Source organism: Podarcis cretensis (assembly GCF_951804945.1).
Source record: "Podarcis cretensis genome assembly, chromosome: 12".
Classification (NCBI taxonomy): domain Eukaryota; kingdom Metazoa; phylum Chordata; class Lepidosauria; order Squamata; family Lacertidae; genus Podarcis; species Podarcis cretensis.
Genome location: NC_137181.1, coordinates 44,430,751 through 44,450,148, shown reverse-complemented (window position 1 = coordinate 44,450,148; position 19,398 = coordinate 44,430,751). Strand labels below are relative to the sequence as shown.

Below are 19,398 nucleotides of genomic sequence, written 5' to 3'. Positions count from 1 at the left end.
AAAGACTGTAGAGAGTAAGAAAGTATACAAAGAGGGAAATGTCCTACTTGAACCTCCCAATACTCCAACCTGGGAATAAGCTCTTCGTGAATCACATTTGATGCGACTTTTGCAAAAAAGGCTTGCTTAAGCCCAGGACTTGATAGGCAGCTAACCATCTCCTTTTCAGTTAAAGAGAAGCAGTTATCTAAATAGCATTTAAGCCTGGAAAATACATACTCAAGCAACAGCAAGGAGCAAAAAACACACACACACCACATGTCTCTCTCAGCTTTCATGTCAAGGACTTTTCACCGTAATAACTTGCAAATGCTCTCCTATAAGACTTAAGATAAAACAGGTATTCTTGCGCTCATGCAGCTTCCTAAGCTTTCAGGAGGAGAAGACAAGGTTTCGTTGCTTAAGGAGAATTCAGCGGTCTGGTAGGAAGGACATAGTACTTGGACATAAACAAGTTTTTCCCTTTGTTCATTTCCTCTTAAAGAATTCATCTTTTTTTCTCTTCCCTCAATTTTCTATAAGTCTAAGCCACCTTGGTTGGGTTTGGGATTTTTTTTTTTTTTTTTTTTTTGCATTGAAAGGTGAGGAATACATACATTTTAAAAATTCTTCCTCACTCACTTGTAATTATTTCTACCAAGGAATGGTTAGAAATCCCATTTCAGACCAATGGAGAAGCAAAAGGATCAAAAGTTAATTCCCATTATCTTCTAGGCTGCCTCTTTTATAGCTTATACGATCTTTGTATAGTTAAGAAGACATCCGAAGAGTTGGCACAGATACTGGAACCCTGGTTTCCCCAGAGTTTTCTAGTCCAAAAGAAAGACTACTTACTGCCCTCTTCACCTGCTGCTTTCTTAGCCTTAAAGGTAAAGGTAAAGGGACCCCTTACCATTAGGTCCAGTCGTGGCCGACTCTGGGGTTGCGGCGCTCATCTCGCTTTATTGGCCGAGGGAGCCAGCATACAATTTCCAGGTCATGTGGCCAGCATGACTAAGCCACTTCTGGCGAACCAGAGCAGCGCACGGAAACGCCGTTTACCTTCCCACCAGAGCGGTACCTATTTATCTATTTGCACTTTGAGGTGCTTTCTAACTGCTAGGTGGGCAGGAGCTGGAACCAAACAGCTCACCCTGTCGTGGGGATTTGAACCGCTGACCTTCTGATCAGCAAGTCCTAGGCTCTGTGGTTTAACCCACAGCGCCAACCTCAAAAAAGGCTCTCTTCCATCTCTCACTGCAGCTAACTGCTCTGACCTTTGCATATTCTCTTCTAAGACTGCTTCTGATTGACTCCACCAAATCTCACAAGATCATACAAAAGGTGTGGGTGGCATTTTTCCAGCCTGAGGGCCACATTCCATTCTAGGCAAAGCTTTCAGGGGCCACATGTGGGCAGAGGCAAAAGTGGACATCCTTTGTAAATTTTACTTTTGTACAGCAGGCTAATTTTACACACACACCTCTCTATTCTCCATCCGAGTCAGCAAGCGGCATTATAGGGGTTCAAAGACATGAGTGTTTATCAAGACACTCAAAACTGGTTTATTTTCTTTTTAAAAAATGTATTTGATAAGAAAAACAAATAGAACCCCCAAACTTCCCAATGTAAATTCTACCTTATTGTTAGAAGTGTATTGTTCTTTTATGATGTAAAGTTATGCTTCATGCTCTTAAAATGTTGTAAGTTGCTTGGATGTTCCTTATGTGGCAAGTGGCTAATAAATAATGGTGAGGAAGATGACAATCTTAACAACATGAGATTTACAATTCAAGCAGCTAGTGATAAATACATCTTTTTCTATATCCCAAACTATTATATTACAGCAGCATTTCTTATGCTATTACAGTAGTCCTAACTACAAACATTTTACCTATGACAACATAGCTTTCAAACATAAATAAATGTCATTTTCCAGCTAAACCTTTAGACCCCAGTCTCTCTTCCCATTACTCTACCCTCATATCCCACCCCCCAAATTGTCTCCTAGTATTCCTCCTGTCAGTTCTGTTACCACTTGCTCCCACCCTCAACATACCAAAAGGGATTTTCCTCCGTTAGTCCAGGGAATGCTCCCATGTCAATAAAGTGCGCAATTCAAAATTACCTCAAAAAACAAGGCATCCATTTTCAATCAATCACAGAACAACTAAACAACAAAACAACAAGCCCACAGGATGTTACTACTGCCCCAGGAAAAAAAATTTCATTTTTTGTCACTGGAAAATGTAGTATTTCATTATTTTACATCAATAGCAAGAGCGAGTGCTCTGTTTCACGAGCAACAGCTGGATGTCTAAATGCTAGGAGCATTTATTGGACCGGGCCCAGGACATTGTTAGTATGAAACAATGCAGCTCACCCCCTCTGCTATACATGTAACTTCTTCTAACTAATAATGGTTTCAACTTGTCTCTTTTAACGCTCAAAAGGTTTTGAAATCAGGAACACTCAATATCAGTTGAAATAAAGGGGTTGTGGGAGTGTAAGGTTCCTTGTATAAACACACAAGACGTAATCGACTGTACTTTTGAATAAATAAGGTATACTATTCATTGTATCAAATTGTAGATTTCAATGGAAGTCTCATAAAGTTCAACGAAAAAAGGCATAACGAATTATTTTTTAAAAGCCAGTAATGTCCACAATATGACATGGCCGACTTTAAAAGCATGTGGCTAGGGTAGCATTGTGAGTTAAACCACTGTGCCACTTGGGCTTGCCAATCGAAAGGTTGGTGGTTCAAATCCCCATGACGGGGTGAGCTCCCATTGTTCGGTTCCAGCTCCTGCCAACCTAGCAGTTTGAAAGCACACAGTGCAAGTAGATAAATGGTACCACTGCGGCAGGAAGGTAAACGCCGTTTCTGTGCACTGCTCTGGTTTCGCCAGAAGCGACTTAGTCACGTTGGCCACATGACCCAGAAAAACTGTGTGCGGAAGTGGACAAACACCGGCTCCCTCGGCCTTTAAAGCGAGATGAGCGCTGCAACTGCAGAGTCGTTCGCGATTGGACTTAATTGTCAGGGGTCCCTTTACTTTTTATACGGAGTAACACACCTGACAGGAGATCATTTATTTATCTGTAACTACACTCCGCAATCGTAATTTTGTTCTTTGATATACTAACATCTTTGGTGTATATACACAGGCTACAAGGACAGATTTACAAACGTCCTTAACAAGATAACACCTGGTTTACAACAGAGTTCTTCAGGACACATGGCTGATAACTAGCAGGCAGTTCACATATTTCATCGTCTACATCACAGAAGGAAGCCACGGTTGGGAAATGCATCATCGTTTGTCCTATACAGGCTGTATTTCAGTGCCAAAAATTTCACTACCGCTATGTCTTTATGAAGTTGTACAACACCAATGCCTCATATTTATCCTCAGAAATAAACATTATCTCCTTGCGTGGCATGCCCATAGGTAGTTCTGACAAAAAGCTCATGAACAATATCCCTGGGCTAACATAAAGCTTAAGTATTACCAAGCATTATTACATTGGAGGCTTTCATTGCCGTGATATCAGATTAGAAATGAGAAAGATGAGTTGGAGCCAGCAAGTCTGTTTTACAATAACCATGCGCAACCCTTTCTGTGGATGACAAGGCAGGGAAAGATGTCATCCGTCAAGTTCTCCAGAGAGGGCTGTGTGAGAGGGAGCCAGTGAGAGTGCTGAGAGGAAAGAACCATCATGAATCAAAAGCCCAGTACAACCTCGAGTTTCTTGGAAATTCAAAGGAGAAATTCTGAGGCAGGATTCTGGTGATGAGATCTGGTGATACCCCTGCTTGTCACCAACCCATGCATGGAAACAACCAAAAATGGCTCCCACATGCATGTATTGTGTATAAATAATAAATAATAAATTATTATTATAAATTATTATTATTATTATTATGCCTACTTTATGTGCACATGGAGAATCTCTCTCTCTGACAGAACGAAAAGCCACTGTGAACTGCGACGTTGTCATGGAGATTGTCCACACAGGAAAATGTATATTATTGAGAGGCTTACAATTTTATCTGTCACTTCCCACGAATGGGAGTACTTAACTTTCAAGAGAGCCTTTACTCCAGAGTAAAAAAATGTTTCTCTTCAAATGAGTGGATCTTTCTCCAAGAGGGTGGAGGATGGGGTTTGGGACATTTACTATTTTTCGCTAAAAGATGGCCAGAAACACCTTTAAATGGTTGTTTGGAAGTGTAAAATGCACTGATAAATGTTGCCTGACAAATACCTATTAAGACGAAGACGAAGACGAAGACGAAGACGAAGACGAAGACGAAGACGAAGACGAAGAAGAAGAAGAAGAAGAAGAAGAAGAAGAAGAAGAAGAAAGACCTTTGTTATGAGGGGCATTCAGGGGAGAAATGATCCTTCACTAGTCCTGAAGATAATTTGAAAATGTATGCTTCTTGAGTGAAGGGACTAGGCATACTGAGGGAACTATCTACTGCCAGAACATATCTGCTGTCAGGGAAAGAGAATGACTTCTTCTCCAGAGAACGTACAAGCCTACGTAAATCTGCAGTTGCCAAATGGATATGAGAAAAGGCTTCACAGTCAACTAGATGATATAAACAACAGGATGCAAAAAGGGGAAAAAAGAAAACTAGCATTTATGTTTGACAAGCTAGCTTAAATTTGTTTTCAACAGCATTTTTGTGGGTGACTTGTTCTTAAAATGATTTTTTTTTTTTTTTTTTTTTTGCTGCTGGAAACCAGTCGGGGGCAGGGGGAGATCATGGTGCTATGTAGTATTTTTTAAATAGTAAAGTATATGCTACTTACCCATTCTGAATAGCGGCCGTGGGGTCATATGTCAAGGCCATGCCAGCCTGTACACAGTTAGGGGGGAAAACAGAAGGTTACTCTTTTTATATCACACATACACACAACAACCAACGAAAAAGGGGAGAAATTAGTGAACCCACTATATAATCCTTTCCCCCCATTTTTGGTCTTAAATTGACTTTTAGTGCTTTTAAAAACTTGCATTCTATTGATGTCAGTTTCGTGCTGTGCCAAACGCTGCTTCTATTTTCACAAAAGTCTTCATTCACCATAAAAGAGGCATTGTTGTTGTTTTTTTTCTGTCTCTCTTGCTGAGAGCGGAGGAACTTAGAAGAAATGCTGTGGTGTCTGTGTGCAGGTTGTGCTTCACAAATGTGAGTGGTGCCTGGGTGGTCTTTTTCCGCTTTGAGTTAAAACAAAAAAATCCCATGCATGGCTCTTTATAAAACGGTATATCGTGGCAAGCCCTCGTTGGCTGACAATTTCAACCCCCAATGTTGTGTGACTGTTGTTGGACTCCAATTCCCATCAGCCACAGGCAGTCTGGCCAATGATCAGGAATGATGGGGTTGGACTCCAGGAACCTTTGGAGGGTTGCAAGTTGTAATATTTCTCTGGAGTTTATGAAAGTCCCATTTGTGCTTAGAGTGGTTTGAGGTTCTTTGTACAAAGCTTATATCCTAGAATCCCCATGTGGCTACAGAACGGTCATTCTAGGAAGCAGCGCCAGAATGTACTACGTTATATGAGGAGTTCATAGGTGCAGGGAGAGACCTCAGGAATTGTGGTGTTTTTTTGTAATGAAGTAGAAAAATGACCATTTGGCCACTTCATTCATTCAGTAAGCAATGTGCAAAGTTCTCTCCTCTACTCTCCTTGCAAACCATTTTGGTTCACCTTCACTCTCTTGAATTGCCCCCAAAGATGGAGGTGAAAGATGCAATGACAGGTAGATATTTTTATTCTCCAAGAAATAGGATACAATTGCCCAGCAAATGTGTTCTGTTTATTTCCACTGATTTGCACCTTCTGTGGTGTCTGTTATTTTATTTTTCTTTAGCTGAAAGTGTCAAGCATTTAAAACGCTCAGTTTAGAGCCCATGATAGCAATCATGCTTTTCTGTATTGGAGACTTTAATCCTGTTGTGGATCAGAGCCATAGCTATGTGATCCTATGCCCCTGGCAGAACTATCCAGATTGCGTCCCCTAGCCATGGACAAATTAACTCGTCTTTCCACCTCTCCTCCAACGCTCCCTCCACCCATTCAATTCCTCACACCTTATAATGAATTCTTTCACAGAAAATCCAATATTATTTTTTTTAACCAATTTTGAGGCCCCCCCCTCGCCTGCACCCCTAGCTGCAGCCCTGCCCCTTATAGACCATGACTAGGATATAAACTACAACAGTTAAATGGTGTAAAATGTAAGCTGGTTCACATTCATTGCTGTAATGGTTCTAGGGGTTGCTCGTGCGTAAATCGGTGCCACACCTGGCTGGGTTGCCTGAGTGAACCCTTTCTGTCCGGACAGCCACTCACCTGTGGCTGTCTCAATCGCTGGCAGAATCCGTCAGTGGGCGTTTCTTGAACTTCTTCCAGCAAAGAAGCTCTTTGACGCCTAGTCTCCGCCTAATCTCCCTGCGCGGAAGCCTTCTGCGCAGGGAGGGTGTGGGCAGCGGAGGACCCGTGCTCTCCCCGCTGGTCTCCGGCGAGGAGTCATGGAGCCACCTCGCCGATTCCCCCATCTGCCCCCCTTCTCCACTGGTGCTACGCTGATTTCCTTCCCCAGAAGATGGGCTGCTTCTCTCCCTCCCGGGACGCCCTCTGGAATCCCTCTGGAGCCCTTCCTCTACCTCTGGCTCCGATGGCAGTTCCCTGACAATTCCCTTCTTACAGACAAACGATCAGTTACTAAACCAGCAAAATTATGTTGAGACACAATAATTATTAGGCCGAGGCAGTTATGTTCAGTGGTACTGTAATGATAACATTACCCCAATGACTTGGGATGTTGCTTTTAAACCAGCAAAATGAGATAAAACTGCTACGCTGGTAACAGCAACCACTGCTGGACCTGACATTGCAAAATATAGTTGTGCTACATTTTACCCCATTTATTCTGATTACTCAATGAGCGGGGTGTTCAGATCGTGTAATAATATTTAAAATGTAAAAGGAATCAGAGGAGCTGAGTGTCAACTCTTAATGCCAACCGTGGGCCAATCATCCAATGCAATCCATACCATTATTGGTTATTTCCCTTTTGAGTGACAGTGCTGACTAGCAGAGCCAGCGTGGTGTAGTGGTTAAGAGCGGTGGACTCGTATTCTGGTGAACCGGGTTCGCTTCCCCGCTCCTCCACATGCAGCTGCTGGGTGACCTTGGGCCAGTCATGCTTCTCTGAAGTCTCTCAGCCCCACTCACCTCACAGAGTGTTTGTTGTGGGGGAGGAAGGGAAAAGGAGATTGTGAGCCGCTTTGAGACTCCTTAAGGGGAGTGAAAGGCAGGATATCAAGTCCAAACACTTCCTGTAAACTGATAGACAGTGTGTCATCAGAGGTCTATACGCCTTTTGTATGCTTGTCTCCATCTTCTTCAGTTGGAAAAATAAAAGCAAACAGCCTGCCTACTGGTATGAACTTGTAATTTAAGTACAATGTCAGCCTGACAAGGTGAGCCATACAGAGGAGGATAACTGGCACACATAATGGCCCAAATAAATGAGATGGACTATAACTTGAAAGCCCAGCCAGAAAGCGAGATGCAAGGTAGAAAGTAAACAATAAGGATCTGGAAACCAATAAGCATGTGGTAGACACATAAGGAAGAGAAGAGGAGAGCAAATGGGTCATAGGAATTGTTTAAAAGTTGTTAGAAACATGGGGGATGATTTGGCAAAAAAAGAAAAAGAAAATAAATAAACAGAAAGCGAATAAACCTTCCTCATTGTAAGTATTCTGAGCTAGAAGCTCTTTGAAGAAGAAAAGGATGGAGCCAACAGTCCAAACGAGATTTGGTTTAAACATTCCTGTAGTAAAATAAGCTTTACTCAGTGGGTGAGTTAACTTGGCATTAATCTTTCTTTTGATAATTTATGACAGTTTTAGCTTTTTAAAAAAATACTGTGTGATTGAAAGGCTTACAATTTTTTTTTAAAAAAAACACATTGTAAACAATAAATCAAACATTTAGACATAGCATGTTATGAACATACAGCTGTACGTTCAAGAAATAAGATGTTCTCCCCAATGAAACACGCTGAGAGACACTCATTTCAATGTACATATTCTCACTGATATGCTATGAAAATAATGTTTCTGGCTTCTATTAAACTGTGTGTGCAGTTTTGAGTAAGACCTGTATGGGACTGAGTTAGGCCAAGCCAAGTCAGCTCCAAATCCACAAACATGTTTATATAAAAAATGGTTCAGGAATTCAGAATTCTTTCCTAGCAGTTATCCCCTGCTAAGCTCTGTTGCCTCTTACTAGGCAATCCCTAGGATTACCTTTGATGCTGACACCCTTTTTTGAAAATGGCTTGTATTTAAAACCACACTGCGCGTAGCTGCAGAATACATTTCAATGCACACTGCATGAAAAATAAACATGACATTAATGGAACTAGTGTATTTGATTTTAATACAGTGACTGTTCCAATCTATTATAAATGCTTACAGCTGACATTTCCAATACCGGGTGCTCAGAAATGGTAGCCATTTATGTTAACATTAGAGAAGCTTGATGAATTTGATCTTTGTGAATTAGGTTGTGAAGTAATCTGATCTGCACTCCTCGGACTAATATGCAGACTAATATGCAGAATTTGGAAGAGTGCCGATTTGCACTCTTCCAAATTCTCCTCAGCTCAAAAAAAATTCCAAAATGCATTTAACGAATATATTTTAGGATACAAATATTTAGAAATGTACATATATATATATATTTGGAAAGTTTGTTTTATTTATTTTTATGTATTTATATGCATTATGTACATATTTTCATTTTAAGAAATAAAATAAAAATGTATATCAATGCAAAATCAGGAAGAAATGCATTTATGAACACAAAATAGGCACACGTCCTGAACTGAACCATGTTCTCCTTGTAGCTATCACTGCTACCTGCTAGCTCATTGCATGAGAACAGGGAACCAGATAAGAGAGGCAGCTGGAGAGGGTGTCAAGGGGCTGTGATCCACGATGGACCTTCTGTCAAGATGTCATCAGGCACGTAATGATATCAACTCTTGATGCTAGCCCCAGCAATAATGAAAGGGGAAAGGAGTAGGCTCACTGGAAGGGGGAACCATTATTTCCATACGCATCTTATTCTGTTCCTCATTACTTTCGCTTTGGTTGAAGCATAAAAACAGCAAAAATCAACCAGATACTGAAGGAGTTAAGATTGGAAAGATTAAGCCTACACCCAATCTGATGTGAATGTTATGAGTCCTTAAAGATCTTTTCCAGTATTTGTTATCTTCTGATTTGTACTATTTATTACAGTATCTCCTGATTGTCTCAAGGAGAAACATTGCTTTATAGATGCATCTCCCAGATTAGCTCCAAATCACCTGGTATTCCAACCAAGGGCCAGCAAACCCCCCAAAATCTATGCTCCATAGGTCTGAGGACCTGCAAGTGAATGTATGAAATACAAGAACCACGTGTGCTTTGTGCACTGGAACTACAGTGGTGCCTCGCAAGACGAAAATAATCCGTTCCGCGAGTCTCTTCGTCTAGCGGTTTTTTCATCTTGCAAAGCATCCCTATTAGCGGCTTAGCGGCTATTAGCGGCTTAGTGGCTTAGAAAAGGGGGGGGGAGGGAAAAAACTCGCAAGACGTTTTTGTCTTGCGAAGCAAGCCCATAGGGAAATTCGTCATGCGAAGTGCCTCGAAAAACGGAAAACCCTTTCGTCTAGCGGGTTTTTCGTCTTGCGAGGCATTCGTCTTGCGGGGCACCACTGTATTTGAACTGACACAGCTAAACATTATGGCTGTGATCCTAAATGTAATTAAGTGGAAGTAAATTCCAAGGAAATCAACACGACTCAAGTGCTTAGGGTTGAGACATATGGAAATGTTCTGCCAGGATTTTCTGTTCTATTTCTCACTAGCCTTATTTCTCTCCCTCCTATAGACCACCACTGCTTATTTTCTGACTCACTACAGAGCAGGCATCCATAGTATGTGCCAATATTCATGATGAAAAAGAGACGTTACCACAGATACCAACCAGAAAACAAAAAATTCAAATCCATCCTGATTTCAAGGATAAGCACCCTAACCCATCTTCACCCAGGAATCTTGTTGGCTCAGCCCCATAGGAATGCCCATTATAATAAGATAAGCATTGTGAACGTGATTAATGTCCCCACATTGTACGACAGATTTGGTATATTTTGGGTCAGAGGAATGTGGGGCCCTTCAACTGGGGCCAATCTGCGGGAGTTCCCAGGTCCCTTAATAGTCTTGTGCATAGAGCCAAGAATAAAAACTCAGCCAGCTATCAGACTGAATCATTTCTGTCCATAGAGGACTATGGAGCTCAATCCAGTATTATCTGTCTGCTTGGAAGCATAAAACAGCCTGTGTCTGAGATCTGAAATACACCCAACAGAGACCTGCTAATCGTTTCTAAATGCCTGCTGCTCGTAGAGAGAAAAGGATTGGCACCAGGATCAGAAACTTTGACTTTCCTGCAGCTATTGACTTTACAACCAAGTAGGGAAATCCCAATCTCCCAAATGACCTCTGTATATTTCTCTCTTTAAATTGCTAGAGGGCATTGAGTAGAAAAGTAATAAATGGTAGGTCAAAAATGAGAAAGTTAAAGGAACAGTTGTAAGAAAAGTGTGTGTGTGTGTTTGTTTTAAAGATAATTCATTTTTTCTTTCCATGCTTGAGCACATACAGTACATAGGTTTGCCTCCTGATTATTTACAAAGGAAGTTCTAGCTCTAGATAAGCGTATTAAAAGTGGCAAAGAGAGGGGGAAGAATGAAAGAAGCATCTATGATCCCTTATCTGCAGTAAACTACTTAATTTCATCCTGGTCTAATCTCAGGGAAACTCATCATCAGAGTTATATGATTGGGTGGCTCATGACTCTATTATTGCAAAGAGATCAGTCTCTGAATGCATTATATAGGCTATTGCTGTGGCTCATTTAAGTCCATTTTCTTCTTAGATGTATAATTTTAAAAAGCCAATGTAAGAGCAATGAATCTTTTGCTCTTCCTAATCTAACTTATCCAGTTTTGTCAAGTATGTTTTTAGAATCACAGTCTGATTCTTTGTGGTCTAAACCACTGCGCCTCTTGGGCTTGCTGATCGGAAGGTCAGCGGTTCGAATCTGTGCGATGGGATGAGCTCCCATTGCTCTGCCCCAGCTCCTGCCAATCTAGCAGTTCGAAAGCACTCCAATGCCAGTAGATAAATAGGCACTGCTGTGGCAGGAAGGTAAACGGCGTTTCCATGCGCTCCGGTTTCTGTCACAGTCTTTCCATTGTGCCAGAAGCGTTTTAGTTATGTTGGCCACATGACCCGGAAAGCTATCTGTGGACAAATGCCAGCTCCCTCAGCCTGAAAGCGAGATGAGCGCCACAATCCCATAGTCACCTTTGACTGGACTTAACCATCCGGGGGTCCTTTACCTTTTTACCATATACACGGGTGTATCTTTGAAGGAATTTTGTGTAATACAGCACCAGAATATTCACTATATATTTCTAATCATTTCTTATAAAAAGCCACTGTACATATGTTGTCTACAGATAAATAATTTCAACCTCAAGTTTTAAAATATCACTATTTTCAGTCAAATTTATCTGAAGCCGAGATCAATATTCAAACTGGAAATACAGCACGTAGAATTTTCTGAATTTTCATGGAGCTGCATTTGAAAATGTGGCAGAACCTCAATTCGTGCAAAATGCACCTGCCTGACTGCTGACAAGTGTTAAGGTGAATGGATCATAGAACACCAACTCTGTACCAGTTACATTGGCTTGTTGTATGCTTCCAAGCTCAATTCGAAGTGCTGGTTTTCACCTGCTTTTTATGGCCCAGGATGCCCATATATTAAGGAACACCTCTCTCAGAAAGCTCTAAACACCAGGAAGAACTTTCTGACAGTAAGAACTGTTTGACAGCGGAACAGACTCGCCCGGGAGGTGGTGGACTCTTGTAGGAGCCAACTCCTAGGGGCTGTGGGGGCTTCGGCCCCCACAATGAAATATTTGAGGGGGGCAGGCCCCCACAAAGTTGATGGGTATTCCCATTCATATGGGGTGTGTCAGATGATAGTGGTGGTTGCTAGTGAGTAATCAGTTGGGACTCAGACCTGTCTTTTACAGGTTTTATTTTGGTGCAAAACTATTTACACTGCAGAGCCACAAGTTCATGTCTGCCTCAATCGCTAGCAGAATCCGGGAGTGGTTGACTTCCCCCAGTATAAGAGCTTCGTCACCCCCAGCCTTTTCCTTCCTTCTTTGCATTTTATACCTCTGCGCAGGGTGGGCAACGGAAGGAGCGTGCTTCCCTCCTGGCCGGCTCTCAGCAGCATCCTCTGGTCCTTTCCCCTCTTCCCCACTGGAGGTGTGGCATTCCTCACCACAGGAAGAGGAACTGCTTCGCAAGATTTTCGGAGGTTCCCTGTAACCCAACTGCCTCTCTGCTTCCCTACTCTGTTCCGATGGCAGTACCCTGACAGGGTGTGTGTGAACTGCATCATGTGATTGATTATGCAGGGCGGGGCTTACCTGGGCCCTCACAATATTTTATTCAAGTTGGCATCGCTGTGGACCGTTCTTGGAGGTTTTAGGCAGAGCTTGGATGGCCATCCGGTTGAGATTCTTCCATTGCAGAGGGTTGGGCTAGACTATCCTCAAAGTCCTTTCCAGATTCTATGAATCTACGAACCCACCCAGACCCTTAGATCTTCATATGAGGGACTTCTCTGTATCCCTCCTCTGAGCGCAGTTCAAAGGGTCATAACAAGGGAGACGGCCTTTTCAGCTGAGGCTCCCCACCTGTGGAATGCTCCCCCCCCACAGATGTGGGCATGAAACTTTTAATGCCAGGCAAAAACTAACCTTTTCCCAAGCCAATGATAGACCAAATTGGTTAGGTTTTTTTAATGTGCTTTTAAATTTTCAAGACACTGCAGGGTTGGTGGGGGGCTGCTTTGAATGATAAAAAGGTTAGTGTTTTATATGACTCCCCTTTTTATGGTAGAATGAATTTCTGTTTTTGAAAAAACAGAAGTCACTTGGAGACCTTCTTAGGTAACAAGTAACTAATATGTTCCAAAAATGATGATGATGGAAGGGGAATTAACAAAACAAAACAAAAAAACAGGGGACACATTGGGTGAGTGCAAGTGCCTTCTGCCCACAAAAGAACACTTCTGCGTCCAAGGTATGCCTCAGCTTCACAAAGTGAAAAAGAGTTGCCATGATGACACATGTTAAGCATCTTATAAACACAAATGCTATGATTACGTGCAAGAAACTTTGTGTAATGTTTGAAAGTGTGGTGAGTAGAAAAAAAGTAAACACTGGGATAATATTGTCCCTCTCATGTACAGAAAAGCTACAGAATCAAGTTTGGAAGCAGAATTAAAGTAAATTATCAAACCTTCAATTCTAGCACACGGGGGGCACCTAAATTGTGTAATTGGGTATTTGATTGATTGATATGGGAATTGATATTATAATTTGGTATTGATACAATGAGGCATATATTGGATTATTGTTATTGCAAATTAATAAAAAATATGTATATAAAAAAGAAAAGCTGCAGTAGTGCAGTAAGTTACCCAAGGCACAATAGTGAGGCAGCATTATTGACCCAAACCCTAGTGTGCAACCCAGTAAAGTTGATACGATGGGCAGCAATGGCATGTATTGTGTAAACACAGACTATCAGGGTTGTGGACCCTACAGAAGCGTTAAGACTGGTAACAGGGAGCGGCCACCGAGAACACATAACACTGGTCTGGAAAGACCTACATTAGCTCCCAGTACGTTTCTGAGCACAATTCAAAGTGTTGGTGCTGACCTTTAAAGCCCTAAACGGCCTTGGCCCAATATACCTGAAGGAGCATCTCCACCCCCATCATTCAGCCCAAACACTGAGGTCCAACTCCAAGGGCCTCCTGACGGTTCCCTCACTGTGAGAAGCCAAGTTACAGGAACCAGGCAGAGGGCCTTCTCGGTAGTGGCACCCGCCCTGTGGAACGCTCTCCCACCAGATGTCAAAAAGAACAGCAACTACCAGACTTTTAGAAGACATCTGAAGGCAGCCCTGTTTAGGGAAGCTTTTAATGTTTGATGTATCACAGTATTTTAATATTCTTTTGGAAGCCGCCCAGAGTGGCTGGGGAAACCCAGCCAGATGGGCGGGGTAAAAATATTATTATTATTATTATTATTATTATTATTATTATTATTATTAGCAAGTGCTATATAAGTCTGTCTTCAAGGACTTTCTTGTTGCAGTCTGTCATACCAAGGCCGCCGTGGGTGTTCCTAGCTCAGCAGATTCTTCAGCCAATGTGCCACGAAGGCTCTAAAAGGAAGCTTATTGGTCTTGGGTCACCAGCATAATAGCTCCTTTGAGACTATTCTTCTTCAGTCAATGTTGTTGCCACAATGGCAATACTTGGGGGATTTTTGTTGTAACAGCACATGGCAACCACCTTGTGAAAGTAAGCAACATATATGTTTTCCAGAACATAATCTCTGTCGGTCTTTGTAAGTTACTGGTAGTGCTTAAGTATGTCCCACTCCAGACTGAAGGTCCATAACGTACCGTATCTGCCAACACTATCAAGCCACATTCTTACTTTGTAAAGGGCAAAATGTGGTTGGAAACTGCTAACCATTTTTAAAAACCACCAGTTATTCGCCATTTAAAACACACACATACAAACAGAAAACATCTAAATTTAAAAATAAATAAATCTGTTTTTGAAATTATATTAGAGACACACCCTTTTATAACCCAAATGACAACTGCTAGGATGCTCCCTGGTTTAAAAATATGCTTTCGCTAATCATTTCCATGAGAATGTGAAAGAATTTGAATGAGATTTACTCCAGTGATACAAATGGCTCAATGTGCTACTAAGATTAAAAAAAAGAAAAAAAATAGGACCAAGCCTATTTCCTCTTTTATTCCATAAGTACTCTGTGATGCAAAGCACATATGGAGCTCATCACACCTAAATGTTTAGAAGAATAGAAATGAGAAGAAGGTAATTAAAATTAGGCTGTTCTAATGGCCTTGTGGGAAACTAGTACGTCCTAATATTGCATTTTGTTACAACAGAGACAGAGCAAAAATCCTAAGTATGAATAGGTCAAACTTGTTCCCCTTAGGGGAATGTATGTGGCCTTTCATTCCTTCATGCATTTCCCAAAATACAGCATCCTAAATATCAGCAACAGCACACCTCAGCCAGGAACAATCCTGCCCAGGTACAGAACGGTGGATATGCTAGCTGTAGAATTCCTTTTCAAATTATATGCCCTGTGTTACAGGCATGTCCTCACAATGGCTTTTTGTTAACCTCCTTTGTAGTGTGCCTCTAGGAGTATGGAAAGTATCTTTGTAGATGCCAATGGCGGAAAGCCAGCTATGCAGACGACTTGATGAATGCAACTCCTACAATGGTCCCATTAATTATGTATACTGCTGGCCTAATAATGAATGGATCTGTTGGAATAAAATATCTGATTTCCTGAACTAAATCACTTGAGCAAAGTTCCTACTGAAATCAAGGAGACCTAAGTTAGCCATGATTGCACATTGATTTCAACTAAGTGAAACTATATGTAGATCCAACTAACTCTCTCATATAGGTGTCCTTTCCATTTTATGAGCATTGCAATAGAAAACAGTATTGATAACTCATCTGTACAAATCTACTGCCCCTAAGGCTCCAATCAGTGATCCTTATGCTAAATATATGTATTTTTGCTCATTTAATACTACTGAGTGAGAACACTAAGGTTAAATGCATTTAACGCATGGTTTTGTAATGCCCTTTCTTAATATGTACCATATTTTTCGCTCTATAGGATGCACCTTTTCCCCTCCAAAAATTAAGGGGAAATGTGTGTGTGTCCTATGGAGCGAATGAAGGCTTCTTGGCTTCAGTGATAGCAATGCAAAGCCTCCCAAGTGCAGAGGGAGCGCTCCCTCCGCGCTCCGGAGGCTCTCCCGGCTTCAGTGAAAGGAACCCAAAGCCTGCGGAGTGCAGCGGGAACTCGCGCTTCAGCGATAGAGCAAAAAATACGGTATTTATCCTTAGACTCATTTGACCTATTTTGTATTCAGGTCCCCCAAGTCAGCTCCTCAATCACCTCAACCCAAATACCCAAGGCATTACTGAAGATAAATGTGACTCACCTCTCCTTCTCTTGGCCATGGCCTCCCATTCTGCGTGTATTTGCTTTGATTCTGTCGTTTCTTTTGCCCTCCGTCAGCAAATTTGCACAGCAAAGGTTCTGTTGGGGCTGCGAAGAAAGGAAAAGCCAGGTCTGTATTAAGGCAAAGGCAAAGGACCCCTGGACGGTTAAGTCCAATCAAAGGCAACTATGGGTGATAGCCACCAATAGCCACTAATATCAGTGGCTATTGGTAACTGGCTATATGGAAATGTCATATTCACATGCACTATGGTAGGGGACAAAACAGAGAAAGGCTTTTGCATGCCTGTGAGCTTCTTGGATGATCTGAAGGTCAGGACAGAAAAAAAGTTACTAGACTACAAGGACCTTCAGTCCAAGGCCTTCCTAGCTCTTCCTAGGTTGATAATAACATTGCTCAACTGGAGTTGTAGGGTTAGCCATCTATTCTAGTTAAGACATTCGTGGCTGGCATTAGTTAAAGCATAAACACTACTGCTCCCCCCCCCCTTTTTTTTTTCTTTTTGGTGGGGAAAGAAGAGAATAGACAAGCTTGTCTGAGTAATATGTTTTCACTCTTCCTCTGTGTATCTCAGCACCCTGTGCTTACATATTTGAGTAAGTGAAATAAATACAAGGAGATCAAAGGAGGCTTTTGCCAAACAATCAAATTAGCTTAGTTCCCCCCATTAAATCCTTATAGCTTAAGACAGCTGGCAGATGACCTTCTTTATGCTCCCCAGCTGAGATCCCAGTCTTTCATCATAAAACAGTCAGCACAGCTAATGTACAACTGTTCAACGAATGTTCAAAAGGCTTCAGACCAAAAAAACAACTCCTAACATGCTGGCATGAAATAGTACTGAAAAAGAAAACAAATTTATGAAAAAGACTGAGCCAGCATCGTTTCCCAATTCTTATTCTTCTTCTTTTAAAAAGCAAATCAGAGATGTTTACTAATAAAATAAAAAATAAAAACATATTGATGAATGAACAAGAAATATCCTAAAAAAGGTTAGATGAGGTATGGCTACAGAGAAACTTAGTTACATATTTGGTGGTCATTTCCAAAGGTAATTTGATATTGGGCAAGAATCCTTAGCTGTATAAAACTCATCACAGAGTATATGATCCCCTTAAACCCACTTACAATTTTGTTGGATAACTTGGAGAAAGAATATTCCAAATACACAACATGAATAGGCATCTTGTTAACAGCAGCCAAATTTCAACCGGCTTACAACAGAGACTTGCCAATGTATCACTTATAATATATCTATGTAAATCAGAGTTCCTTTGCATCCTAATTTCCAGGATGATTTATTGGCGAAATGGTTCTCATTTCTGGTGACTGTAAAAAGGGATTTATAAAAGGACTGCTCGATTCAGTATTCTATTCCTTAAAAAATATAATCTGTTTAAAAGTTGTGGTGAAGGTCATAGCAATTTGTAATATATGTTGTGCTAAGCTTTCAGTAAATTTGATCTCTGGTGACTCTGAATAGAGAATATGTAAGCAAAAATCGGTGGCCATGCTTGAAATGAGTGCTTAATGAAATGTTGGCTAATGCATTGTTATTTTGTAACTGCAAAATCTTCGGGTGAGGAGGGAGTGCATGTTTGTGTGTGCATATATGTATTATTTGAAAGATTATTGGCCAGTTATAGCCCATGGAGAAGGATGTGATGTTGTGCCACTCTATATTCCACTGATTCCATTAAAAAGCGGTGGATTTCAATATTTTCCATAAGGTGTGTTTGTGCATGAGCAAGTGGTTTGTTTTTATTTGGGGATTTCACTGAAAGTCATTGTGATAAACTGAATGCGCAGAAGTACTACACATGTTGTACTAACAATCCCCAGATATATACAGTGGTACCTCTGGTTACGTACTTAATTTGTTCCGGAGGTCCATTTTTAACCTGAAACTGTTCTTAACCTGAAGCACCACTTTAGCTAATGGGGCCTCCCGCTGCTGCCGAGCCGCCGCCATGTGATTTCTGTTCTCATCCTGAAGCAAAGTTCTTAACCCGAGGTACTATTTCTGGGTTAGCGGAGTCTGTAACCTGAAGCGTATGTAACCTGAAGCGTATGTAACCCAAGGTACCACTGTACACTTCACGCAACAGATTAATTATGTCAGTGATGCAAGCTGACACAATAAGATGGTAATTTTTCAGTATTTATCTTTTCCTGTTTGGACCTCCAAGAGTGTGGGAATTTAGAAATATATGGCTCCGGTGAGTCCTTACATAGAAACAAGTACAGTGGTACCTCGGGTTAAGTACTTAATTCGTTCTGGACGTCCATTCTTAACCTGAAACTGTTCTTAACCTGAAGCACCACTTTAGCTAATGGGGCCTCCTGCTGCCGCCGCGCCGCCGGAGCACAATTTCTGTTCTTATCCTGAAGTGAAGTTCTTAACCTGAAACACTATTTCTGGGTTAGCCGAGTCTGTAACCTGAAGCGTATGTAACCTGAAGCGTATGTAACCCGAGGTACCACTGTAGCTATAAAGCTCCGATTTCACTGATGTCGTTGCAGAACTTAAAATCACCTTTCAGTGCCAATTTGCTGGTCATACCCCTAGGTAGTTTCGAGTTACAGAAAAATCACAGGTAAAAGACTCCTCAAAGACTGGTTAGCAATACAACAGCTGCTTTATGTTGATGCAGTAGTTAAGACAAAAGAATTATTGACAGATTGGTTTTTAATCAACTCTGCGATTCTATGAATTCCAGACAGGTCATGATTTCAAAACCAGTTGGCCAGAAGGAATGATGGGAAAGTAGTAGCTCCAAGAACAAAGGAAATGTCAGAAGAAGACCCAAATGCCCCACAACACAAGTCAAGCCCCACAACTAAATGGGATGCTATATGCATACCTGCATCAAACATGCAGGTTTGCATCACCTTCGAGGCTCAATGTTCACAGGACGAGAGCAGACGCAGAGGAGAAACTAACATAATGTAGAAATAATTTAAATGATACCCAACAGGTTTTACCTGAGAGTGTTTATCTTCTGTATAATAATAATAATAATAATAATAATAATAATAATAATAAATTTATACCCCATCCATTTGGCTGGTTTTCCCCAGCCACTCTGGGCGGCTTCCAACAAAACATTAAAATACAATAATTTATCAGATATTAAAAGCTTTCCCAA

At 41.3% G+C, this 19,398-nt stretch overlaps 1 protein-coding gene and 1 long non-coding RNA gene across 10 annotated transcripts in view; one reads left to right on the top strand and one right to left on the bottom strand.

The window, feature by feature from the left end:
* The window catches only part of RBMS3 (RNA binding motif single stranded interacting protein 3), a gene marked incomplete at its 3' end in the record, with an annotated part of 775,525 nt that overhangs the window by 75,964 nt on the left and 680,163 nt on the right, over positions 1-19,398 (bottom strand). For all 9 annotated transcript variants that reach the window (XM_079947347.1, XM_079947348.1, XM_079947349.1 and 6 more), the window contains 2 exons: positions 16,229-16,335; positions 4,806-4,852 (listed from right to left, as the gene is read on the bottom strand). In XM_079947347.1, the coding sequence (XP_079803473.1) occupies positions 4,806-4,852; positions 16,229-16,335 (154 nt within the window). The remainder of the gene's footprint in view (positions 1-4,805; positions 4,853-16,228; positions 16,336-19,398) is intronic.
* Positions 1-19,398, top strand: part of LOC307199594 — a 660,078-nt gene that overhangs the window by 56,001 nt on the left and 584,679 nt on the right. The gene's annotated exons all lie outside the window — the stretch shown is intronic.